Source organism: Manis pentadactyla, chromosome 9 (genome assembly GCF_030020395.1).
Source record: "Manis pentadactyla isolate mManPen7 chromosome 9, mManPen7.hap1, whole genome shotgun sequence".
NCBI lineage: Eukaryota > Metazoa > Chordata > Mammalia > Pholidota > Manidae > Manis > Manis pentadactyla.
The window spans coordinates 59,976,564-60,003,144 of NC_080027.1; the positions used below are offsets into that span (position 1 = coordinate 59,976,564).

Consider the following 26,581-nt stretch of genomic DNA (forward strand, 5'->3'; position numbering starts at 1 on the left):
TAGGCCATGCTTTGTAGGTTGTCTGTCAGCACAGGACAGGAGATGACTATATTCATGCCTTCTGCCATTTCTTTCTATTTATAGTCTAGCAACAGTTTTGTGTCCATGGGTACTCCTCGGTGCTTTGCCTTGCCTGAGTTTCATGTTCCTGTACCTCTTTACTGAGTCAAGGTAGTCTAATAACCTCTAAGTCTCTCTGGATTTTCACCTGTGAAGGTTTATTTTTGTTTAGTCCTGATTCATTGTTGGTCTGTGTGAGGAATGGGGTCTCTGCTCCATGTAGTCATTGAAGGACCCAGGCTTATTCCATCTAAAAACACCACCACCCGCTGAGTCCTCAGAATCCTCTGCTGGACCCTCTGTAACGGACATGGATGAGGCACTCTCTCTCTTAACTGCCTCTTCTTGTCATACATCACTACTGCGCATGTTTTGTTGGTGGCAGCTAGTCATATGGTCCCTCCTCGATTCAAGGGGACTGGGAAGTGTAGTTGGCGTGTGAATATTAGCCATGTCTGCTACATATGCCAGCTCCTGTGTGCTTTTTTGCAGCCTTCTGAGGAACCTGGAACCAACGCATTGCTAGAAAAGCCAAAGGTAGAATGAACTAACTGACCCACCAATTACTCAGTTTTTATAAAACATTACCAGTTTGCCAAATATGTGTGAATTATGAAAGTTATTCAGTTGAGTGTTTTCAGACAGTTTTTGGCAGTGGTCTCTTTTACCCAAAAGAAACCTTATGGGGAACTCCAGTTTACATGGCAGATGAGGGAGAAGCTTCTCTGGTATCCTATCCTTACCCTCTGCCATAGACACTAAGGCCCTTCTAAGGAATCGTATTCTGAGGATCAGATCTAACCACCTTACTGAACAGACAGAAGAAATGGAAGTAGGGGGAGGCAGGGACATATTTGCCAGTGATTTCATGGTTTGTAGCAACTTTAGGGTTGAAATCAAGTCTCAGGATCCTTGGGCCAGTGTTCTCTGCACTACTTATTTAAAAATTGTGGCAAGGCCTTTTTTCAGTACACATAGTCTTTGAGAACCCCTGGCCTGAGGTAAGAGACCCTACACCTTCTTGGCATTTTTTTGGTGGCTTCTCTTCATTATCCCAGGAAAAGGAAAAGGGCTTTTTTTTACATGAACAGGTATAGCATTTCTTTTCATGGTGATAGTATTCTTAGGCATGAGGAATGGGGACTGGCCCCTGAGTCTGCAGAGAGATGCCTCGGCTGCATGGGGCACCATGGGGACCAGGGCTGGGGGCCACCTGAGTTTGCCTGAACACTCTTGCCCTCTGACCCTCATATGGTCATGCCACTGTGCTCAGGGAAGAGCCCAGTGTAGTGGAAAGAAGACGGGTCTTGGGATGAAGCAGATGTGGACTTGAATCTTAGGAGTTATGTGACTTTGGGCAAGGAACCTCATCAATTTGTGCCTCAGTTTTCACACCATTTATGATTGTTGGCAGGATCAGAGAGAAGAGATATAAAACATCTTATGTGATAGAAAACAATGGTAAGTTACCACTGGGAGCATCCACTTTGGTGTCTGCCACTCCTGGGTTCAAGTCATAGTTCTGCCACTTAGCTTCTAATGAGCATCAAATCTTAAATTTCTTTAATCATCTCCAGAATGTATCCCTTGGTGTAAGTTTTTTTTTTTTTCATTTGAAAATGATGACCATTTTAATGAGAATAACTTGATCCCAATTTATGTATGTTATTTGAAATTGTTACTCTAGATTTTTATTTCTCAGTAAAATATGGACTTCAGATAAGTCTTAGGATATTTGATTTCAGTTCATGGTAACTCTGATTGTTCTTAATAGTTGAGAGTGGGCTTTGGAGAATTATGCTGATTTTTGGATAAGGACCTCCTAGTATTTAAGCAGGGGCTTAGTCTTAAAAAATTTAGCCATGTCAGTACAGGGTGGGGGAGATTCACCTTCATGGCATTCTTCATGGAAGTGTACTTGTAGCATTGGATGGCGGGGAGGTGAGAATCTGGGTCAGCATGCACTCGTAGCTGTGCACAGCCCAGAGAAAGTGTCTTTATTCCCGGATGCTGTGTTAAAGGGGGAAATTGATCCATTTTACCATATACCTAGAGCATGGGGACAGTTCTAGCAAGAGGAGTAAGGCAGAATCCTTGTCCAGGGAACTCAGTCCATGTGGGGGTAGGAATACGACGGAAGATGCTGGCAATGCTTGGTCTGAAAAAGAGAAAACTTAGAAGTGCAATACCATTGCGGTTTTCAAATATTTGCAGGATGAACAGGCCTTTCTGGGAGCCAAGATAGTTCATTAGCACATGTGGCTGAGGTCCAAGGTTAAGGGGAGAAATGCTGCTCACAAAATCTAGCTGGTGATTTCATCACTCAGGCAGTTGCTGCCCCCAAAGCCCTGGAGGCCTGAGGAGAGAGAGAGGACTGCTCTGGGTCTGACAGCTCACTAGATCCTTCCTCACAATCTCGTCCAGTGCCCTTCCTCCCCAGGCCAGCACCACAGGGCTCTCCCTCACTTGCTCGTAGCATCAAACTTCTGCTTCCCTCACAGTGACCAGCTGGCCAGAAAGTACAGCAACACCTGGTGTACTCTACCACAGTGCTACTTAAACTTTAATATGCACATGAATCATCTAGGGGCCTTATTAAAATGCACACTCTGATTCCTGGAGGTCTTAGTTGAAGCCTCATAATCTGAATTTCCACAGGTGGTGATGGCCTGTGGATCACATTTTGAATAATGAGGCTCTGCTACAAATAATGAGTCTTTTCCCCAGGTTATAGCCAAAGGCCATCAGGCCAAAAGACTCCTCCTCCAAGTTGCTCTCAGGACCAAGCCTCACTTCTCTATTAGAAGAGGGCTGCTGGTTGCAAATGTGGCCTTATTCCTCTCCCAGCACTCAATAAAAAATCTTCTCCAGATATAACCTAAGTCATCCAGCATCCTTGTCCTCCCCAGGGCCACTTCAGCAGTTACCCAACATATTTTTAAAAAATATCACCTTAATTTTCACCCACATTGAGATAGACTACTTTTCGAACATGGGCATTATGCTGTCAGAAACTTTATCCTAAGACACAAGTACCTATTTTCCTAACAATATGGCAGACTTTTTTTTCTCCGAGCTGTGTATCTGTGAATACCCAAAACCCACTTTCTTCACTGCTTCATGAAGTGGTCTTTCAAAGATGTGCTTATAATACATGGAGCACTTGCTCGATGAGGCCATAACTGGGCATGATGAAATCTGGTTAAATGTTTCTGCCTTCCTTTTACTTTTTAAAAATGATTCTATCAAGTGATCACTGTGAACATTTCTAATTGTCATTGATTGCAGTCCCTTGAGCGTCACATCTCTTTCTGCTACAGTAGCTTGTTGGTCAAAATAAAGTAATTGGGAGATTCCTCATGTGTTAATTTTGGTTAGATCTTATAAACTCATGCTGCTTTTCTATACAGGAGTAGTAAGGTCTTGGGCAAGATACTTAAGATCTTTGTTCATATGTGAACTAATCTGTAAAATAGGGATAAAAATACTTTCTTTGAAGAAATTAAGTCAGATTATGTTGATGACAGCCCTTGGCCCATTCTCGGCACTTGGCAGGCAGTCCTGCATTGACGGCTTCCCTCGCCTCCCATTTGTTTCCCATAGGCCAGTTGCTAGCTTTTTTGTGGAAGGGACACACATTTTATTTCCTCTTCCACTAGTCTCAAAGCATCTTGAGAATATGATCTGTATTTTAAATCCTTTTTTAGCCTTTTGCTGTGTGTTCAGTAACAGTAAATTCAATAAATTAATGAGGGACCAGATAATTTCTAAGGTCTTCTTGATTTTTTAAGTTCTCTGTTTGATTCTTCTAGCTTAGAAGAAATTTAGACAATTCCCTTAAAATGAGTGTCTTCTATGTTAAGGTATTTCCTCCTTTGCAGTCTTATAAAATATGTCTTATATTTATTATTGCTAATAAGTATGCATCTTGTCCCAGGAGCTGGTGTCAATAGTTTAAGTAACCTCTTTAGTTTATTACCTTGGGCCTGATTCTTTTATTGCAAATAAAGTAGGGCAGAGGCTGGTCTTGACTCTGCATCCCCTGCATTGCTCTCCTGGGAAGATCCCTGTGAAAGATGAACAAGAAATATGTAATTGTTTTCTGACATAAGATCTGGGAGTCATTAATAGAGGCTGAGTTTTGTGATATGTTCATATCAGTCCTCATAAGAGATGCATTTTGTGTTTTAGATTAACTATGATCTGGCTAGTGGGCTCAGACCAACTCAGTGGATTAGAGGAGAAGCAATAGGTCTTTCCAAATCAGGGACTGAACCTGGTTACCTGTCTAGGCAAGCAGTGAGTTGTTGGTATGAATGAGTTGCTTGAAGACAGTGCCTTTGAGGCCATGTTTCCCCCTGTGTCATTGCCCCTCTGAGATGGGCGGCACACTGGTAGAAAGTGCATAGGTTGTCAGATTTAGACCCTGTGTTGAATCCTGGTTAGGGTATGTTATTATATCCAGAATCTGTTTCTTATATTTAAAGTCTTGATAATATCAGTCTAGTAGGTTTTTGTGCATGATAAGTTACAGAGTATGTGTTAATTGCCTAGTGCAATGCCTGGCGATGAGATTAGGTCCAGTGTTGATGACACACTTCAGAAGAGAGGCATAGGAGACTGAAGAGGTCTGCCACCCATCCACAATAGTATCAGCTCTGGTGTGTATCTGAAGAGTGTCCCGGAGTTGCCTGCTTCCTCTTATGAGTAATACACAGACTGCAGGGGTGGTGCTGAGGTTCGCATAGATATGGAAAACTTGGTAACAATCTGTAGAAAGAAAAACCTCAATTGTATGTTTCATTCCATGATCATTTGAAATACTGGTCCATATGTAAGTAGTTTCAACCTTTCCTCCCCTGCTCATTATCTAGGAATTGTCATCCACTTAAAGCTTTTGTCCAAGGGGTTATTTAAAAAAAAAAAAAAGTCTTGCTAGCCTCTCCAGCTGACAATTTATTTCAATCCCTAATATCCAACATGACTTCCATTTTCCTTTAATTCTTGAAAAAGTAAAAATGGCAATAATAAAATAATAAGTCCATTCTATGTGAATAGCCATTTTTAGACAATAGAAGGTTCTGAACTGTACTTGTATTTAAGAGAGACTATGCCAAGCTTTGCTAATTAGCTTGTGGTCTGTCACCTCTTGGTGGCTCTATCTCCATTTCAAGAGACTCAGGGTGTCACCAGTAAGGTTCTCAGGCAATAGGTGAATTGGATTCATTATGGGTCAGTTGATTTGGGGTTGTAGAACTTTGTGTCATGTTTAGCTTATTCTAGATTTTGAGAAACGTCATAGGTATTGAGGATTGATGATGGTGGTGAAATCCAGAAGTAAAATAAAGGAAATATTTGTTACCTTTACATACAGCTATTTTGAACTGGAGAGCAGTGGTCTGAGGGATGAAATCCGATATCACTACATACATAATGGAAAGCCCAGGACGGAGGCTCTCCCGTACCGGATGGCAGACGGGCAGTGGCACAAGGTCGCGCTGTCAGTTAGCGCCTCTCATCTCCTGCTCCATGTTGACTGCAACAGGTATGTCTTTGACCCTTTGTGATTCTGCCCTTGAAATCAGGCAATGGGAAGGGGAAAAAATATCAAACCCCTCCAAGCCTTGCTGGGAAACAAAAATCAAGGGACCCTAACTGTAATTTAAACCTATCGAATGGGCCATTAGACATGCTGAGATGACCAACTGTAATATGCTAAGAAAACAGTTCATTAAGGTGAAACAGTATCCTGTGATTAGGAACAAATGTGCAAAAGGTTGATTACAGATTGGGGAATATTGAGTGCACCTTGGTGTACTCCAGGCTCCAGATGAAATTCAATGGAGCTGTGATCACAGTTAACTGTGATATATTGTTGAGTTCATTCCACTTGGAAGCGAATGAGCCAGTCTACCTTAGAATGAATCTGAGGAGCCTGTGTCACTGAAGCAACTAATTCTATTTCACTTCATCAGGCACAGCTTTGCTTAAGTATCTTTCCAAATGGAGGCCTCTTAGAGTGGCTGTTCTTTGAATCTTTTGGAGTTGATGCCACCCAATTTCTGCAAAGGAATGAGCCTTCCAGCTTGTCACAGGAACTCGAGACTATTTGTGAGATGTAGGTTGGGGGCAGGGGTAGGAAGGAGATGCTGTCGCCCACGTCTGCCATTACTGCCAGCTGAAGAAAAAGACCATTGGTCTCCACTGAGTCATTTGTAGCTGGACAGCTGGATAATGGTGGTTAAGGAGAATGTTGTGATCTCTTTAGAACCTGCTGAAAATCCTTATGGACAGTGATATGAGTCCTATATAGAGAAATTTTTGTATTGCAAGCAGTCCCCATGAATTGTTGATTCTCATTAATGATACTATCAAAGTTAAGATGACCAATCCACCTCAGTACTTGCTTGCTTGAGCCCAAGACAAAGAACAGACATGTTAGGAGTGGCTTCCCTTCCGGAACCCACCAGAAGGAGGAATAACCCAAGGTCAGTCAGCTCCAGGCTACATTTCTGATGGGTGGATACTTGAATGTGTTTGCCACTCCGGCTCAGCAGTCTCTTTTAGGAGAGATCTGGAAGGGCAGAGAATAGAAACTATGGTCAGGCTTTAGAGAAGTTCTGCTATCTTGACATGAGTCTTGGTTCATTTTGATGTCATCTATTTAAGATGCTTTCTGGACTTCTAAAGAATTGTGGCTTCAACCAGATATGTATGCCTGGACAACGTTTCCAGACAAGCCACTGGCTCCTTTTTACCCTGTAGTTCTGGGAAGCCTGGATAAAGCCAGCCCTCAAGCTGCTGTCGCTCTTTCCACCTTTAAGAGCTCGTTGGCTCCTTCAGTTCTCTAGCACGAAGTGGCCCGTCAGGTAGCGCTCCTGTTCTCCCTGCCCTCACCACGCAGATGCTGCCCAAATGGGAGAGAGGGGGAGGACCCTGCACGTCCTCCTACGCCACAGGCCAGAAAGAGGCCTCGGAGCCCTAGTTCACTAATTCCCAACTCCAAAGTCCCAGAGACACTGCTATACAATTTTTTACTTCCTTCTTTTAAATGTTTTATCTTCTGTTTTCCAGTACTTTTCTCTCTGGAGAAGGTGAAATAGAGGAGAGGCTATGTCTCTGCTAATCTAAGGTTTCATGCCCTCACAAGTTCTCTGGCCCCTATAAATTATTTTCTTCTGCTAGTACTCAGTCATTTGTTAGCTGTGTGAATTTGGGCAAATTAATTTCTTTGCATGTCAGTTTTTGAATTCCCATGTAAGCTGGGAATAATACTAATAGACATTCATAGTTGGGAATGTTGAATGAGATGGTCCACGTAAAGGAGTTAGGGTGGTGCTTGGCCTTTGGCACTCAATACATATTTGTTGTTCTGCACATCTGTGGTGCCTGTCTCACATTTTCATTCACTATATGTTCTTCACTACTGTAATCTCTCTACCAGGAGAGTGGGGAGAGGATTGGAGGGCTGAACATCAAAATATATTTTAGGGTTGGTTCCATTGGTTAAAGAATGAACTGAATGGATTCTAAATAGTCCTTCCCTTCTCTCGAAGTTTCTCATACTTCTGTTCATGGCATACATGTCCCTTAGGATCTTGGAAGGAAAACAAAATTGTTAATGATTCATGGATCCAGACACAAATGAGTTTTGTAAGATAGGTTAAGGGAAACAAAGGCCTGGAATGACTGTGCCAAAAGAGAGGTAAATTTTGACTTTGGTGAAATAAGAAATATCTAGGAACATAGTTCCCAAACCTGATTACACATAAGAATTTCTGGGGAACTTACTCTTTAAGCTATGCATTTTGTAGCACCATGAAGTTCTTTTTGATTCCTTTTAACCTTAGAGTTATATTATCTTATTTTTCTTACCCTGTCATCCACTAGAGTTCAGATGATTAGATGATAAATGCAGATTTGATAACATTTATTGAGTAGTGATTATGCTAGGCACAGTGCTAAGCACTTTACAAAGATTTATTCATCCCACACTCATGATGTTGTTTTCTCATTTAAAAGTAACAGAACTGAGGTTATATTATGTCTGCATTCCTGCTAAAAAGTGGCAGTGCTAGGATTGGGACCCAAGTCTGACTCATGAGAGTCTGCTCTGCCTACTAGGCTGCTCAGGGACCATTGGCAGTGGTCTTGGAACATGAGGGAAGGCAAGAACCTGATTCTGTGTGAGCAATTTGCTCTTTCTAGTATTTTCCTCCCACATGTCTTACATTGCTGATCTTTGAAGTTGTTTGATAAGATGTGGAATCTTATTAACTGAACTCATTGCGTTGGCAGGGGGAAAGGGACCTACATTTATTAGCATCTACTACAAACCATGTAAAGTGCTAGACATATTACTTAGCATAACCATATGGGGACACTTTCATTTGATCTATTTTACATATTTGGAATTAGAAAGGCTCAGAGAAGAAAAGTAACTCCATCTCAGTCACATAATGTACTAAGCAGACCACCAAACATTAAACCAGGATCCAGCTCCCTAACTGTAGTCTTCCTACCCCTCCATGCCACCTCTGTAAAGTCCTCATGACATGTACTTCCCAGGACAAAGTCAACCGCACCAGGCACTCCTCCCTGGGGTGCAATGCTACAAGAGGTTCCATTCAGTCATTTGAAACCAAGAAGAGAAGATTTCACAGGCAGTTCCATTGCTCTGAGGATCTATGGTGTGGTGGGATTTTCCACCTTTTTGAGGTTAGAATTGAGAAACGGCCTCTTCAGACTTCATTACACAATTGCCACAAGAAAAGTGACTGCCCTTTCCATCTGTAGTTGACCACTTCCTGCTTACTGTGGAGACTTACACTTCCTGCTTCTGCTTTTTAGCTGGGGCCAGGGAGAAGCTCCCAAAATGTGGGTAGCAGATTATGTTAAGCTAGAAACAAAACAAATCGGGTGGCCAGCATGATTATCTCCATTACCTTGGGTTTTTCTCAAGCTGCCTTGATATTAATAATTGCCAACAAAGCCTGGTATGAAGCCTACCTTCCTGAGATTCTTCCGTTCCGTTCTCAGCTCACCCTGCAGCCTGTCTCTATTACCCAAAGCCCAGAATCCACTGACATCTTGGATTCTGTGCATAACTGCTCTTTCTCATTCACCACAAAAGGGATTTTCTTTTTATTTGGTAACTTTTAATTTCAGTCAACTCATCAAATTAATGTATTAAACACTCTCTGCTGGACTATGTAGGTTACAAAGAAATGAGTCTTTTTGCCATCAGGAAGTTCATGGCTTATTCTGTCATTTTAAATTCTAAAGCCACTAGGGGCCCCCACAGCGATTGGCCCTAGAACCTGGATATCAGAGCGAGTGTGGACACAGATTGCAGACCTGCAAGCACGCTGATTTGACAACTCATATGGAGCAGTGGAGAGAACTGAAAATAGTCACTGCCAGCATTTTGGTTTTGAAGTGACAGTGTAGTTGAGCTTCTCAACAGCTAAGGGACTGACTCAGAATTGTTAACCATTCAAATGGCATATTCATCCAGCCTTTGGCCAGCACATTTTGCAGTATGCAGGTGTCCCCACTCTAAGCTAACTTCCTCTTGTCTCACTGCTAGAAAAAAAATTTCTCTTACATAGTCACAGTGCCACAGAGCTCTGAACTCTCATTTGTTCAAGCTTGTGCAAGTGTGCATGCTACACACATATCTGCAGCCTGATAGATGGGGAGTTACCTCAGTGATTATAGTCTAGAAAATAAACATATTTAGACTTTTAACACATACTGTTTATTCATTGCAGAGCACATTAAATTTTTGATATAACTGATCTTGAAGAACATGCAGAATCAGAAAAATGAACTTACTATAAATCACTGAACACATTGGTAATTCAAGATTTCTGTTTAATATTTCAGAGTAACTTTGAGATATGAGCATCTGTTTATACCCCCAGAGTTTTCATAATGAAATATGATATGGTATCTCCCATTCAAAGAGCTCTTAATGTATTTACAAACATCTTACTAAACCTCACATTCCTTACAGTAGTTAAGACACATGTTTATAATGTTCTACATTGATTTTATGCAAATATTTATGGTACAGTAAGGAGCAGAGAATTTAAGAGATGACTGTCAAAGGCCACAGCTTCTAAGAGAGTCAAGCCAAGATTTACAATCTTGTTTCCTCAATTGAATATTCACTTCACAAATAGGAGCACATGTGTGCAACTCATCAAAGTTAATTCAAATAAAATTGAGAAGCCAGTATATGTCTCATGTACAACTAACCCAGCAGCTCTAGATCCTCTGTCCAGGAAGAGATGACAAGCAGTGAACACAGGACATACCCATGTATAAATTTAAGTAATTTAAGTAACAGCACAAGGCAACAGTGTAAGATGTTGTAAGGCAGTACATGCTGGATTGCTAGATTCCTGGTAAAGGCAGTCAGGTCTGGTAGATCACAGGTGGAATAGTCTCTCAATTTCTTACCATCCCAGCTGAAAATGTATAACAATTTCTGCAGCTTTACAGTTTTGCCAGTGTGATTTGATTCTGTGCAAGTCACATGAGAATCAGGCTTGGAATGAAGTTCATCTTGTAAGCATTACAAAGCCAATCATAGTGCGAGTGTGAGAAGAGTGTGTAGGGGTAATTCATATCAAGTTGGCAGTGAGGGAAGGGGAGAGCCTGCAGGGAGCAACAGAGAAGGAGGTACGAGGCATGGGGGAGGGAAGGAAGAGCTGTTTTCTATTTGACGAGGCTCTGTGGTTTAACCTGGACTGAAATGAATGCTGGACCTTTGTCTTGGTTTTACATTAATAAAATGTGATTTACATGCTATGCTGTAAGAGTGAAATCAGGTAATATGCCTGCAATTCTGTGAAGAGTCTTAATTTCTTTAATTCTCCTTTCATTCATTCATATGCCAAGAACTGTGCTTGGATCCATAAGGCAGTAGTAGTAACTCTTCTACCATATGGTTGTAGGAAAGTATGCAAGAGAATATGTGCATAACACTTTGAAAATGTCAAGCTACTATATAAACATAAAGCATCATGAAATACGATAGACATATAATCATATAGAAAAGATGTTAAAGTATCATATTGAAAATGAACACAATTTAGTCATATTTTCACATGTATCAAAACAGTGACTTATATCCCAGGGTCAGGACCTCAAGTGTAATGTGGATCCATGATGCAATGTGGGAGTTGAGGTCATTCAGGTCCCTGTAATTATTCTGACGGCCAAATTCTAGGTAAGTTTCTCCAATAGTGAGTCTTTTAATTCCATGGTTGGTAATGCAACACAATGGTACATGGTTTTTACATGCGTCTTTAAAAGTATGTAATTGCAGAGTCTTTAAAAACATGCAGTTGAGGCTGAGTGGGGAAGGAAACAGCCCTGCCAGTGTGATAAAATCGTCTATTGATCCTGGCAGAGCCTTGAGAATGTGGCACGGCCTCTTTCCCTTTTTAATCCTGTGAGAGAGGAGGTTCAGATATTTACTTTCCCCTGCTCAGTTTATGAGCCAAAATGATCACAGTTTTCATGAAGGGTTGTAAAGCCAGGTGAAGTACTGAATGAGGAAACTCATTTGTTATAATTTACTGGATTTCCTAAATAAAATATATACCTTTTGTTTCTCTACTTTGCAAATGTGGCTTATTTTGAATAAAGGTTTTCTGAACTGAAAATTTGAGCTGAAAGAGATTGTTAAATTTGACTCTGGGAAAGTAATTTACTGTTTCTAGGCCTTAGCTTCTCTAGCCTTTTTGGCGGGGAGGAGGGGAGGGCCTTCAGGACCCTGGAGAGCAACTCTGCTCGTCACCTCCAGAGGGACACATCTGTAGTAGACCAGCAGGGGGTTTGCGATTATCTGAATCTATGTGTGGGTTGACAGACAGTACAGCATGCTGCTGGTAAGCAAAGACAACCCAGATGCCCAATCCTTTTTTTTCCCTCTTGTCTCCCTCCTTGCTGGAGTAGATGCCGAATATGTATTTTTGGATGCTAAAGGAATGTTGGCTATTCTCTCCACCTCGTGCTCTTTCTTTCAGAGTGTTCTGCTCCACACATGACAGTGGGACAGCCATTTTGAGGGTGCAGGCTGCCTTGACCCGGTAAGACTTGATAGCTTGGTGACCTACAAGACAGATCAGTGTACTGTAGCCAGTGGGTGATGGATAGCGGTGCTGCTGAAAAACATAACATGTCCTCTGAATACTGAATGAAAAAAAGCCTCTGATGCTTCCAAGCTGTAGAGACTTAAATAATGGAGAGAAGGGATCTGAAGATCTAGATGGCCAATGTAATACATTTAATGTTGTAGATTCTTTGGTAAAGTAGAGAGTAGCTGCTTAATTGTTAAGGCAGCCTAGGCTTTATGATGCTGGGTGTTGCATTCTGACTGAGCCCCTCACACTTCTACCCATGCTGTGCGCCCTGTGGCTTATTCATTCCAACCTCATTAGGTGGATTCTCACTTTGCTCTATCTTCTAATGACATCAGTAGCAGACCTATTTCTAATTTTGTCTTTTAAAGAACATTTATCTTTTCCTCTTGTTCCCTTATGTGTTTAAACATGCCTTTGGTTAACTGTGGCCTCAATGGCAGAAGTAGGTGGTAAAAGGATTAATTGAAGTGGATGATGAGAGAGTGGCCTGTATTTCCCCACACCAGCCTGCACTTCTGGGCTTTCAAAGTTGCAAATGTAAAGTACTAAAAAGAAATACAATAGAACCTTTCCTTTATCTAGTGGTTTGTTGGCTATGAGAAGCCATGAGCAGATTAACAAGAAGGCATTTTACTGCAGACATGGGGCCCAAGATTTATTAGAATAGAAAAATTAGACTTCATTTCCAACTCATGGTGATTTCATCTATAGCCTTTAGACACATCTTGAGTTGTTATATTGCATGGACATGGGTCTGTACCAGATAAATAGAAGAGGAAATAGGCTGCAAGAGAAATAAATGTTTTCTTGTAGGAAAAAGTATCAATGCTTACAACTTTATTGTTATAATTTTACTCTGCTCTTTTGATGGATATGCATTATTTTTTAGAAAGAAAAGCAAGGAGAGAAAATAAAAAGTCAAACCAGAACAATAAATAGGATGGAACCCTATTTTAAAAAAGAAACAATTATATATTAGTTGTCTGTGTTCCTTTAATGCTTCACTCATTGGAAAAGAGCATTGGAGAATAAAATATGTATGAGCTGTGAGGACTTTTTAATTGAACAAATAGTAATTCCAAATACTACATTAGTTTCCTAGTTAGACCAGGGGTTCTGATGCTGTCATTGAAAAGAACTGATTTTCTACATTACTATAAAGAAATTCATCTCTCTCTGAAAACTAATTAAAGTAATGTTATAAATAATAGCAGCCAGAGTAGTTGGACGTGCAGAAACATTTATAGCTGTACCTATTTGGTTGTTCTTCTTTCAAGGGGTATGGTGGGCGTGGGGTGAGGATGAGGTGGCTCAGAAGGACAAGATGGCTGTGCCTTGTCTTTCCTCTAACCCCAAATTCAGTTGCCTTTGTACCATAGCTCATCCTTCTTACCTTCATGTGAGCATTCCTCCCAGCAGGCATTGCAGAGCCGCTAAGCCAGCTGGTTAAGGTGCTTGGGTCCTTACCTGAGGGTTTTTCTGGGCAGTTAGAGTGGAAATAATTTCCTTTCTTACAGGGCCTGGGTAATGCTGACTCTGACTGTTTCCCAGGAATGTCATGCTGCGTCTCCCCTCATTGGGGTCGATCAGTGTGAGGGTATCACTTTTCTGACAAGAAATTTCACGTATAGCAACTTAATAGGTTTGGGGTTGGGGCCATCAGCAGGTGTCTTTAGGGCACCTGGAGTGCCTGTGGTTCCCCGGAATGGAATTTATTTCCACTGGGGGTAAACCGCGCTAGCCTGTGAGTCATTCTGCTGTGTCCTCAGTGCACATTTGACACGCTCAGTCACTCAATGCACTTTTGCCAATACCTGCTCTCCAGGTTTGATGCTGTCCTTGAAGCACAAGAAAGGAAGCAGCTGGGGAATATGGTTCACATTTCTTGACATTTTATCCTCAGAGGCCCAGCACCAGGCTGACAGAAGCTCAGACTTTCTGCTCAGTCGTTACTGAGTTGAAGATTAATGTTTTGTATTTCTTTAGAGGTGATTCATATAGTCACTCGTTCCTGACTGTGGTCCTCTGAGGTTGGGTGGACTTTTGAAGTGCTGAGAATAGAAGGGACTCATCCAGGGATACACGGTCAGTGGCAGGTCAGAGCCAGAGTGCGGAGGTCTCCTTCCTTATTTCTTCTTTGGGAAGCTTACTCTCTGCCAGTCTCTCCTCCTCTTGTCTTCCACCTCATCGCTTTTCTTCATCTTTAAAAAAAATTTTTTTTATTTTGATATCATTAATCTACAATTACATGAAGAACATTATGTTTACTAGGCTCTCCCCTTCACCAAGTACCCCCCACATACCCCTTCACAGTCACTGTTCATCAGTGTAGTAAGATGCTGTAAAATCACTGTTTTTCTTCATCTTTTTAACACTCCATGTGACAACATAACATTTCTGAGTTCTTGCAGAAGTACAAGGAATCCCATTTCCAAACTGAGGAAAACTAAGGCCAAGTTCCATGTAATACTTTCTAACCTTGGGAAGGCTGCTTACCTAATAGGACCACTTCCCTGGTGTACCCAAATCTACCTTGTTAGAAATTCCTACCACTGCTGGTCTTGAGACTCTGGAAGGCTTCTGTGATACTGCTTTTGGATTTAAAGAACCTGCCTCCTCCCTGGAATCTGGAGTGTTGATGGGTTCATGGCTTCAGAACCACAGAGGTGATATTGGGTCAGGTCTTCGAATGGCTCCTCCTCCTCCTATGATTTGTATGCTTTGCTTGTGCCCCTGTGCTGATGTGTAATGGCCAGGGGCCTAATCTTAAATCATGACTGACTGCAAATGAGCCATTCAGCCACTTCTTCAAATGTGAAATGGATATATTACACTAGTCTCCTGTGTTACATGGGTGGTTTTACACTGTTCCAGTATAAATTTTGATATTCATGATTTCAAGGTGATAAACTCACTGTGTTCTTTTAAGGTGACTCTGCAATCACAAGGTCTCATTTAAAACCGGTGGTGAAATAAAGGATTGGGTGGTGGGGACCCCCATGAAGGAGGGCATTTGTCCTTACTGCTTCTTTTACTGGTATCTAATTAGATATGTACTAGAGCCTGCAGGAGCTAATAAGAGAGCAAAGCATAGGAAGTAGGTGTGCATGGTGAATTCTGCATAATTTTCACAGATGGCAATGTCTCATAGACATTAGGGTGAAACATAAGGACTTCACACTGCAAATTTGATCACCACATTCCCTTCCCACCCAACCACACATGTGAGTACATTTAATGGCCTCCTATGAGTTTGAGGGTAAATGTTACCATCCTTAATATAGCTTACAAAAATTTTGCATGGTCCAGCCTACTTCAGTTTCCTACTTCAGTTTCCTCTTGCACTAGTTTTCCTGTTCTTCTGACCTCAAGTTCTTTTACTTAAGTGTATTATGTTAATTTAAGCCACAGGCTCTTTGTACATGCCATTTGTAGAATATCAAGTTCATTTCTACTTATCTTCAACTTTCAGAACAAAAAAGTCCCCTGTGTTTTATACTTCCACTGTAAAATAGTTTTTCTAGAGTAGTTCTGGTCATGTGATTGATGTCTGCCTTTCCCAGGACTTATAAACACCCTGAGAGCTCACCATCATATCACACATGTATGTCATAAAGCTGTCACATAATGGGTAGCTAACAAATACTTGTGACGACTGGAATGACAAAATGGCAGAGTTCTGATCTATGGGTCTGTATTTGTGGCTTCTGACCTGTCATCCTACCCTTCTAGATGGTTCTGTAAGTTACATCTCCTTGTTTCTTGCCTCAGTCTCCTCTTCTGTGCAAAATAGGCATCATTTCTACCCAGTCCACTTGGATGGGGTTGTTATGAGGATCAAATAAGAATCTGCATGGGAATGTGTGTTGTAAATTTCAATGTAATTTGTAAATATCAGGCACGTGGGAAGGTGAAGATGAAGTAATCCTTGTTTTTCTGCTTTGAATTTTGGAGGATTATTCTTTTCTTGAGGAAGACAGTTAATCTATAAAAGGCTTTGGTGATTTCCTGGTCTGATTCACACCACAAGGTGAATGGTGCCCCGCTCTCAAGTTGAATTTACATGTGTCCTATGTCCGAGGGAGCTCGGGCAGGCATGAAGGAGCGGAGGTAATTTACAGATAGGGTATGAACATAAACCTCTCACAGCCATGTGCCCCCTCTGCTGGAGAGCAAACACAGTTGGGTACACATGTTTTGCCTGTGCAATAGACATATTCCCGTCATACAGTTCCGTGGGTCTGCTTCTTAAAACTGCATTTGAGGCCCACCGTACCTTACTCATCAAGCCCATTACAGTAAGTCCTTTGGGCAGTGTTTCATGAGTGTCCAATGCTATTTTGGCATAGTCTTATTGTGAAGCTCAATGGATGTGTTTTTCTTTATTTTTCTAAATAATAAAAAGTGATTGCCTGATTCACAAAAGTAAAAATGTACAAGAAATTATAAGGACAAAAATTTTGGGGAATAGTATAAAATTTGGGATGAAAACTTTTGCAGTATAGGTTTTATAACTTCATATGATGGAGTATCTAATAAATTTATGCATTCCCCATGTAAATTATATAATATATAATAAAAGTACTGAATAATGTAAAAAAAATTTAAAAAGTGCAAGCAATTTAGAACCATATGCTACCTATCACCCTGCCCTAAGTCCATTGTGTGGAAGTGATCATTAACAGTTTTATTTCTAGTCTCTAGATGTTCTTTGCATATGCACATTTTTTAAAATAATGAGAGCACTATACATATTCCCTACTTTGCTTTTACATTTAATAGAATAAAGCCTGCCACTCCATTGGTGTACAGCAGGAACACACTCAGGTGGAATGAGGGATGCTTTATTCTTGTAGGACAGTCTGGACAGCTCTGTGCCTTTAATATGTGGAGCAGTATTCACCTGCAGGCCTCTAGCCACCTGCTTTGGGCAGTAATCCATGCCTCTAGCCTGCCACACTGACTATAGAAACAGGGCAGGGAGCCAAGACCCGCTGCCCTTGGATCAGCATGTCCTGTCTCCACTGTGTAGACAGGTGAGACCATGACAATTAGCTTTTGCTGAGATGGGAGTTACAAGACTGAAGTGGGTGTGTGATGAGGGTCAGGTTCTCTGAGTGTGGGCATATGCTAAATCTTATTTTGTGTGGCTGAAGTGGAGCTGGCACTGTCCAGGGCCAGGCATCAGGTGAACACAATGAGAGAAAGTATAATGTAGTGGTTAGGAGCACAAGCATTTGGATTTGGACTGGGTTTCAATTCACACTCTGCTACTATCTGTGTGATGCTTGGCAAGTTATTTAATTTTTTTTTCTTTTAGATAAGGATAATAATAATGTCTCCCTCATTGGATTACTGAAATAAATGTGATAGTGCATGTGCATTAGACACTCCTAGTTGTAAAAACAGTGGCTTAAACTGTAAGGATATATATATATATATACATATATATGTATATATGTATATATATATATAATGTTCACTTAAACAAGTTTAGATAAGGCAGGCATGGGATGAGTTGGTGCTCAGACATGTCACCTGGGCTCAGTGCATTTTTCTACTGTCATTCTTGGCAGTGTCTCTATAGATGCTTTTCCCTGGCAAAGGGGAAAGGAGCTGTTGTGATTGTCATAAATCAATCCTCTTTCCATGATGCTAGCACTTTGCTTCCTCAAAAACTGAGATACTTTGGGAAAGAAGGGGGAATAACTCGGGTAGGCTGTCAGTAGTGTTCACCATACCTCCATCATGCTGCCGAGGCTGAACTTGATAATGATGATCTTTCTACCACATCTGAGCAGGGCAGAAGTGAACAGAAGGACAAACCCAAGGAGGCAATCCCAGGATCTGGTTAATCAGTCATTTGGGTACGTAGCTCTTCCTGCCATTAGGGAATCTTCAAGCTATGGTCAGAGGAAAGGAGGGAGTGGGTCTGAGAGGCCAGACGGGCTCCTGCCTCTAGAGCCCAGCAGCCCTGTTGGCAGGGGCAGCTTGTCAGGCCTTCCCTTTGGGGAACTCTGCTGTCTGCCTGCTGCTGCCCTCACAGGTCCTTAAAACACAGCTGCCCTTCCACAGACCATGTCACAGAAGGCCCCCCAAAGCCAGGGCCCACTGCAGCTTTACCAGGCCTGCTTTCCCACTCACTCTCACCTTCTCATTCGCATGCCCTTGCTGCCTTCGCTCTGGATGCCGGCCCCTTACCCGATCAGCTTGGCCCCTTTGAATTCCTTCTGTTCAGTGACCTCAGAGCTTCCCGGCTTCCCTACCACCAGGCTCCAGAGCACCCCCACTGGGAGGACTGCCCCTTCCTGCCCTCAGGGTTTGCTCATTCCCTCATGTTGACTCCTTGCCATACCTTGATCTTTTAATTTTCCTACCCAAACTGTAAGTTGAATCCCCAGCTTGTTGGGGCTGCTGTTACCTCCCTGGAGTTACAGCCATGCAGCAATGGAATGGCATCAGCAGATGCCTTTAGGGCTTCACTTGGAGGAATTCTGAAATCTAGATTTCAGTGGAGAAAAATGAGTACAATCTTTACAGTATTTGTGAAGCTGTTTAACATTTAAATTATGTGACTGAGCCTTGCCCTAAAGCTCATCCTTTTTAAGTGCCACGTGAAAAAGGTGACTTGATATTTGCAAGTTGAGTAATCATCGGGATTAACCAGAATGTCACCTTCAAGAGGGAGTATGCCTGGGTATTGGCTCCAGTCTTCCCTCAAGGTGGATAACAGAGTGGGATGATGGAAGAAGCCTTGGAGTCTGGGCTGGGTATCTTCCATTCCCTTCTCCAGAATATTCTCTCCCCTCTGTTCTCCATTCTGCTGTATCCTCATCCACCGACTGCATGGATGGCATCTGGGGGCTCCTTTGCTATCTAGATTCCTTTTCAGTTTGTCAATAGGAAGAATAGGCAGGAAGTAAGCCAGGCAGAGAAAGACAAGTACCAATGGACTTCACTCATCTGTGGAGTGTAACAACAAAGCAAAACTGAAGGAACAGAACAGCAGCAGACTCACAGACTCCGAGAAGGGACTAGCGGTTACCAAAGGGAAGTGGGTGGGGAGGGAGAAGGGGAATAAGGGGCACTATAATTCACAATCACAATATAGGTAAGTCACAGGGAAGGCAGTACAGCCCGGAGAAGACAACTAATGACTCTACCGCATCTTACTACACTGATGGACTGCAATGGGGCGTGGGGCGGGGATGAGGACTTGATAATATGTGTAAATGTTGAATCCACAATGCTGTACATGTGAAACCTTCATAAGGTTACATATCAATGATACTTAATAGGAATAAAAGGCAGGAGGTCAGAGGCAGGGAGGAGTGGGCATCTATTCCCTGCTTTTCTCTGGGGGCCACCTCTGGGGGGCTGGCTGTGCCCATCACCAAGAAGCCACAGCCCTCTCCAGGGGCCCTTTTGGGATTCCCTGCCTTTTCACGCCCAGGAAGGAAAGACCTCCCCTACCTCCTTTTTACAAACTCTGTGGTAGGGTACCATCCCTTGCCACTTACCTGCTTCCTACTCAGCTTTATGTAAATCATCCCTTTAATTTGTTACTACTTTTCAAATTACCCATTCTCAGAATACTGACTGTTTCCCACTAGGACTCTGACTCTTACAGTTTCCAAGTCAGAAGCCCAGGATCACTCTCTGCTTTTAGCACTTTCAGGCTGTGTGTCCTTGAGCAAGTTTCTTAACCTTTTGAGTCCTGGGTTTCTTATCGGTAAAAGCGGGTGGTGATAATCCCTGCGTCTGTCTAACCCACCAGGAAGAAAGAGTGTGAAAATGTCAGGTTAACCATGACATACTGTGCACAGGGGGGGTTAGCGTCACTGTGATGTGCCAGGAGCTGGAGGTGGGAACTGGGGAAAGCAGGCTTTGAGGATGGAGCACGTAGGTCTCCAGAGGGCTGTGCACCTTTACCGGCTCGTCCAGCACCGCTGAGAACCATATCAGGTAAGGGGGGTGGGACCTGACAGATGACCCTTCAAAGACTTGCCTGCAGGGCCTCCTCTTCTGCTCACCTCGGCCCACAGGTGCACCTCCTGTGGAATACAGATGAGATCCCCTCCAATTACAGACAAATTATTTAGTGATGACGTTAGCCTCTGCTAAGATGGACTCTGATAAAGCCTTTGGAAAGCATAATTATGTGGTCAGATAGGAAGAAATTGTCAAAAAAGGTGTGAGATACATTAAACGAGAAGGCTGATCCCTTGGCTTTTGTTATTTTGCTATACAGAGTGCTGTATTGGCAAGAATAGATCCATTATTTGTGTCTGTGATAATGTGACAGTAGTTGTTAAAAAGAAATGGCAGTGGTATTTATATTGGAAATTGCTCTGGAAGGCCTTGTGCCTGAGCTTCAAGAGGCATGTGGTGCCAACTCTAGTTGATCAGTCTTTATTAGGTCAATCATTATCCTTTTATTGTCTCTAAAGGACTATCACTGTGAAATTATCTTGATCATTTGCCTGTTTACAATTAGTGGTGTATCTCATTCTCCCTGATCTGTACCTGATTTCACCTGCTGTAAAGAGTATTAGCAACTTGAATTTGTCTCCTTTTAATGCTGTGCTCCCAGCATCTCACCAAGTGCCTGACATGCAGGGGATCCTTGTTTGACCATTTGTTGAATTATCAAGTGAATTAACAAATGAGGAGAGGGATACTTTGCTTAAATAGCTGTGTTAGGCATGAGAGAGAATTCTGCACTTTTAAAGAGCTGACATCTAATATTCTTTTCACAGCATTGGAGAGATGGGCATAAACTCACAGTTCTAAGACAAAGTGCTCAAGGCCCTAACAGAAGCAAAGATACAGGTCAACTGTTAGAGGATTTAAGAATCAACTTCTGGTGGAAATGAGGAAGGTAGAATGAAGTGGTTTGTGAATAAGACTTTAGATTAGAGCCAGATTGCTGTGCTCATACCGAGATGCTCCATTTCCCAGTAGTTTCCCTTTGCCTAAGCTAATTGGGCCACTCTCTTCTCATTTGTTAAAAAAAAGAAAAAAATTGACCCTACATCTGATGTAAGGTAATATATGGAATGTATATAGACTTATGCATAGCACATAATAATTAAGGAATATTTACTGATTATTACCAGTAGGAATAGTAGGAGAAAGAGGAGGGAAATGTTATGAAATAAAAATGAGTGAATTCTAATTAGCAGATAAGAAGACCTGGATTCCAGCTTTTGTTCTGCTGCTCAAATTTGCAACCTTTGGCAAGAACTTCCCTTTTCTGGGCATCATGCCAAGTGAGGGATTTTAACTTGGTGGTCTCTGCATGCCCTCAAGCAATGATTACATGCTTAGAACTGAGCTTGAAGGATACACAGTATTTGTGGATTAGGAAGTAGAGTGTACATATGGGGGATAACTTTCTTCCTGATTTTCATTTTCACTGCTCATAACCTTAAGACTATTTAATAGAAAAGAATATCAAATCTCTTGTGCCGCCTTTACCCAGCACGCACACAGCTTTGTGTACAGAGGAGGTCCTCAAATATCCCTTGGAAGGTGTGAATATAAATATTATTCATTCCTTTCCTACTTTTTCTTTTTTATCAGGCATCTACTGTGTGTTGAGAGTTTACATATAGCATCTTCTTTGACCTTCAGAACAACCCTGTGAAATGTGGGAGCTGGTGTTTTTAACTCCTCTTCATTTCCATTTTGACCATGAGGAGGTAGGATCCATGGGGTTTAACCTCTCTGGGTCCTAGAAGTAGGATGTGGGTCAGAGGGGGATTTGAAACCTAAGCAGCGAGGACTCCAAAGCCACGATAATACTCTCCTGCTTTGTGAGGTGATTATACCATATCTCCTCTTCTTTCCTCACACCCTGGACAATTAGTCTTCTCTCTTGGGCTTAGTTGATAAACTTCCTGCCTCACCCTGAAAATAGAAACAATCAAAGGAGGCCCTGATTGGCCCCTATCACTACCTCCACTGGTCTGCCTGCTCTTGCATGGCTGTGCAGCGTGTCCTCCCGTTGTGTATACTCTCCAGGCTTCTGTTCAGCACCATCTCCCTCCCTGGTGCCGGACATCACTTCAGCCATCTTCCCTCTCTCCTGCAACATCAGCTTTCCCCTCAGTGGGACTGTCTATCTCAAGCAGCATAAATATGTTCTATAAACTCATATTCATAAGTAATAAGCTTTCCCAATCCTGTATCCATCTCCAGCTGCTGCTCCCATTTCTCTGATTCTCTTTACAGTAAAAATCCCCAGAAGAGCTAGTAGACATCTGTCTTCACTTCCTCCCCTAACATTTTTCTCATGAATCTAATCTAGTCAGGTTTTGGTCCCTACCATTTTACCAAGGAAACTCTTATTAAAGTCACCAAAGACCTCCACACTGCCAATTCCGAGGGGTGATTCTCCCACTTCATCTTACTCAACCCAACAGCTGCACTCAGCCTAACTGTCTGTTCCATCTTGGAAAATTCTTCACCTGGTTATTGCACCACCAGAAACTTGGAGTAATCTTTTACTCCTTACTTTTTTTTATTTTTTATTATTTTATTTTATTTTTATTTTTTTATTTTTTTTGTAGATAATTATTTTTTATTGAAGGGTAGTTGACACACAGTATTACATTAGTTTCAGGTGTACAACACAGTGATTCAACATTTATATACATGATAATTCTAGGTACCAGCTTTCACCATACCAAGTTGTTACAATATTTTGACTATATTCCTTATGCTATACATTACATCCTGGTTACTTATTTATTTTACAATTGGAAGTGTGTATTTTTTTTTGTGAGGGCATCTCTCATATTTATTGGTCAAATGGTTGTTAACAACAATAAAATTCTGTATAGGGGAGTCAATGCTCAATGCACAATCATTAATCCACCCCAAGCCTAATTTTCGTCAGTCTCCAATCTCCTGAAGCATAACGAACAAGTTCTTACATGGAGAACAAATTCTTACATAGTGAATAAGTTACATGGTGAACAGTACAAGGGCAGTCATCACAGAAACTTTTGGTTTTACTCATGCATTATGAACTATAAACGGTCAGTTCAAATATGAATATTCATTTGATTTTTATACTTGATTTATATGTGGATACCACATTTCTCTCTTTATTATTATTATTTTTAATAAAATGCTGAAGTGGTAGGTAGATACAAGATAAAGGTAGAAAACATAGTTTAGTGTTGTAAGAGAGCAAATGTAGATGATCAGGTGTGTGCCTGTAGACTATGTGTTAATCCAAGCTAGACCAGGGCAATAAAACATCCACGTATGCAGAAGATTTCTCTCAGGACAGGGGGATGAGGTTCTAAGCCTCACCTCTGTTGATCCCTAATTTCTCACCTGATGGCCCCCCTGCGACTGTGCCTGTCTTAGGTTGTTCCTCCCTTGAGGAATCTTACCCGTCTCTGGCTAACCAGTCATCTTCCGGGGCCATACAGGGAAATGTAAAGTTGGTAAGTGAGAGAGAAGCTTTATTGTTTGAAAAGGTTAGCTTTTTACTTCTTTGCATATTTATGCCCTGTGGCTTCTATGCCCAGCATTTGTTTTGAGGTATCTTTACCACTTGGAAGAATTATGATACTCGGTAAATTTGATATGAGGCACGAATTCTATTTAAGGGTTGTAATTAGGAAGGATGAAGAAAAGCTATAGAAGTAGCAGATGGAAGAAAACATGGGAAGATTGATTATTTCTTTGACATATCTTCTTGTAGAGTAACTTCAGCATGCATAGGTTTTAAACTCTAATTAAATTGCGCACACACATTAACATAATAGGAGTATAGTTACATAACCAAAGCATACCTGTAATTACCAGCCATCTCCAGTGAAACCAAGAAAACCAGTTAGGCACCTTAGGCATTTGTGAAAACTTATCTATGATATGGTGGATATTGTCCAACTGAACTTGAACAGTCTGAGAGAAATCAGACAAATTAAAACAACCCATTCCTGGGGAATGTTCACATCCCTTATGTTCTTTTAACAGTAAATAGTCTGTAGTTGTAAGATTTTGGAGTGCTACAATTTGCACTTCTCCTAATTCTTGGTAGAGTTCCAACAGTATAGATCCAGTCAAATTTGTTGTTTTACTGTATGCACAGGCCAGCTTAGATATCTCCTTCTTCATTCCCATGGCAAGTCCAGGAACTGGTGGGATGAGTGCATCTACAGCTGTAGCAGTGCGTGGATCTTTGTTGGGGTTTTTTGATGATCATCTTCTGGCATGAGTCTTCCAGAGAGTACTGATGTTGGAAGTTCTTTTTCATATCGTATCTTAGTTCATTTTCGGGGTAGCCCAATTAGGCTTTGATCCTCTGTATAAACACAAACAGACCCTTTGCCTACACTTTTATATGCCCTTTATACCCTTGTGTAGAACTCATTGGAGGTCACCACACAGGAACTGCCTTTTTTTTTTGTATCATTAATCTACACTTACATGACGAATATTATGTTTACTAGGCTCTCCCCTATACCAAGTCCCCCCTATAAACCCCTTTACAGTCACTGTCCATCAGCATAGCAAAATGTTGTAGAATCACTACTTGCCTTCTCTGTGTTGTACAGCCCTCCCTTTTCTCCTACCCCCCCATGTATGTTAATCTTAATACCCCCCTACTTCTCCCCCCCTTATCCCTCCCTACCCACCCATCCTCCCCAGTCCGTTTCCCTTTGGTACCTGTTAGTCCATTCTTGAGTTCTGTGATTCTGCTGCTGTTTTGTTCCTTCAGTTTTTCCTTTGTTCTTATATTCCACAGATAAGTGAAATCATTTGGTATTTCTCTTTCTCCGCTTGGCTTGTTTCACTGAGCATAATACCCTCCAGCTCCATCCACGTTACTGCAAATGGAAGGATTTGCCCTCTTCTTATGGCTGAGTAGTATTCCATTGTGTATATGTACCACATCTTCTTTATCCATTCATCTATCGATGGACATTTAGGTTGCTTCCAATTCTTGGCTATTGTAAATGGTGCTGCGATAAACATAGGGGTGCATTGGTCTTTCTCAAACTTGATTGCTGCATTCCTGAGTTAATTCCTAGGAGTGCAATTCCTGGGTCAAATGGTAAGTCTGTTTTGAGCATTTTGATGTACCTCCATACTGCTTTCCACAATGGTTGAACTAATTTACATTCCCACCAGCCTTGTAGGAGGGTTCCCCTTTCTCCACAGCCTCGCCAACATTTGTTGTTGTTTGTCTTTTGGATGGCAGCTATCCTTACTGGTGTGAGGTGATACCTCATTGTAGTTTTAACTTGCATTTCTCTGATAATTAGCGATGTGGAGCATCTTTTCATGTGTCTGTTGGCCATCTGTATTTCTTTTTTGGAGAACTGTGTGTTCAGTTCCTCTGCCCATTTTTTAATTGGGTTATTTGTTTTTTGTTTGTTGAGGCGTGTGAGCTCCTTAAATATTCTGGACGTCAAGCCTTTATCGGATGTGTCATTTTCAAATATATTCTCCCATACTGTAGGGATCCTTCTTGTTCTATTGATGGTGTCTTTTGCTGTACAGAAGCTTTTCAGCTTAATATAGTCCCACTTACTCATTTTTGCTGTTGTTTTCCTTGCCCGGGGAGATATGTTCAAGAAGAGGTCACTCATGTTTATGTCTAAGAGGTTTTTGCCTATGTTTTCTTCCAAGAGTTTAATGGTTTCATGACTTACATTCAGGTCTTTGATCCATTTTGAGTTTACTTTTGTATATGGGGTTAGACAATGGTCCAGTTTCATTCTCCTACATGTAGCTGTCCAGTTTTGCCAGCACCATCTGTTGAAGGGACTGTCATTGTATGTCCATGGCTCCTTTATCAAATATTAATTGACCATATATGTCTGGGTTAATGTCTGGATTCTCTAGTCTGTTCCATTGGTCTGTGGCTCTGCTCTTGTGCCAGTACCAAATTGTCTTGATTACTATGGCTTTATAGTAGAGCTTGAAGTTGGGGAGTGAGATCCCCCCTACTTTATTCTTCTTTCTCAGGATTGCTTTGGCTATTCGGGGTCTTTGGTGTTTCCATATGAATTTTTGAATTATTTGTTCCAGTTCATTGAAGAATGTTGCTGGTAGTTTCATAGGGATTGCATCAAATCTGTATATTGTTTTGGGCAGGATGGCCATTTTGATGATATTAATTCTTCCTAGCCACGAGCATGGGATGAGTTTCTATTTGTTAGTGTCCCCTTTAATTTCTCTTAAGAGTGACTTGTAGTTTTCAGAGTATAAGTCTTTCACTTCCTTGGTTAGGTTTATTCTTTGGTATTTTATTTTTTTTGATGCAATTGTGAATGGAATTGTTTTCCTGATTTCTCTTTCTGTTGGTTCATTGTTAGTGTGTAGGAAAGCCACAG

At 41.5% G+C, this 26,581-nt stretch overlaps 1 protein-coding gene across 2 annotated transcripts in view; it reads left to right on the top strand.

The window, feature by feature from the left end:
* The window catches only part of NELL1 (neural EGFL like 1), an 812,822-nt gene that overhangs the window by 110,137 nt on the left and 676,104 nt on the right, over window positions 1-26,581 (top strand). For both annotated transcript variants that reach the window (XM_036932730.2, XM_036932731.2), the window contains exon 4: window positions 5,435-5,605. In XM_036932730.2, coding sequence (XP_036788625.2) covers window positions 5,435-5,605 — 171 coding nt within the window. The remainder of the gene's footprint in view (window positions 1-5,434; window positions 5,606-26,581) is intronic.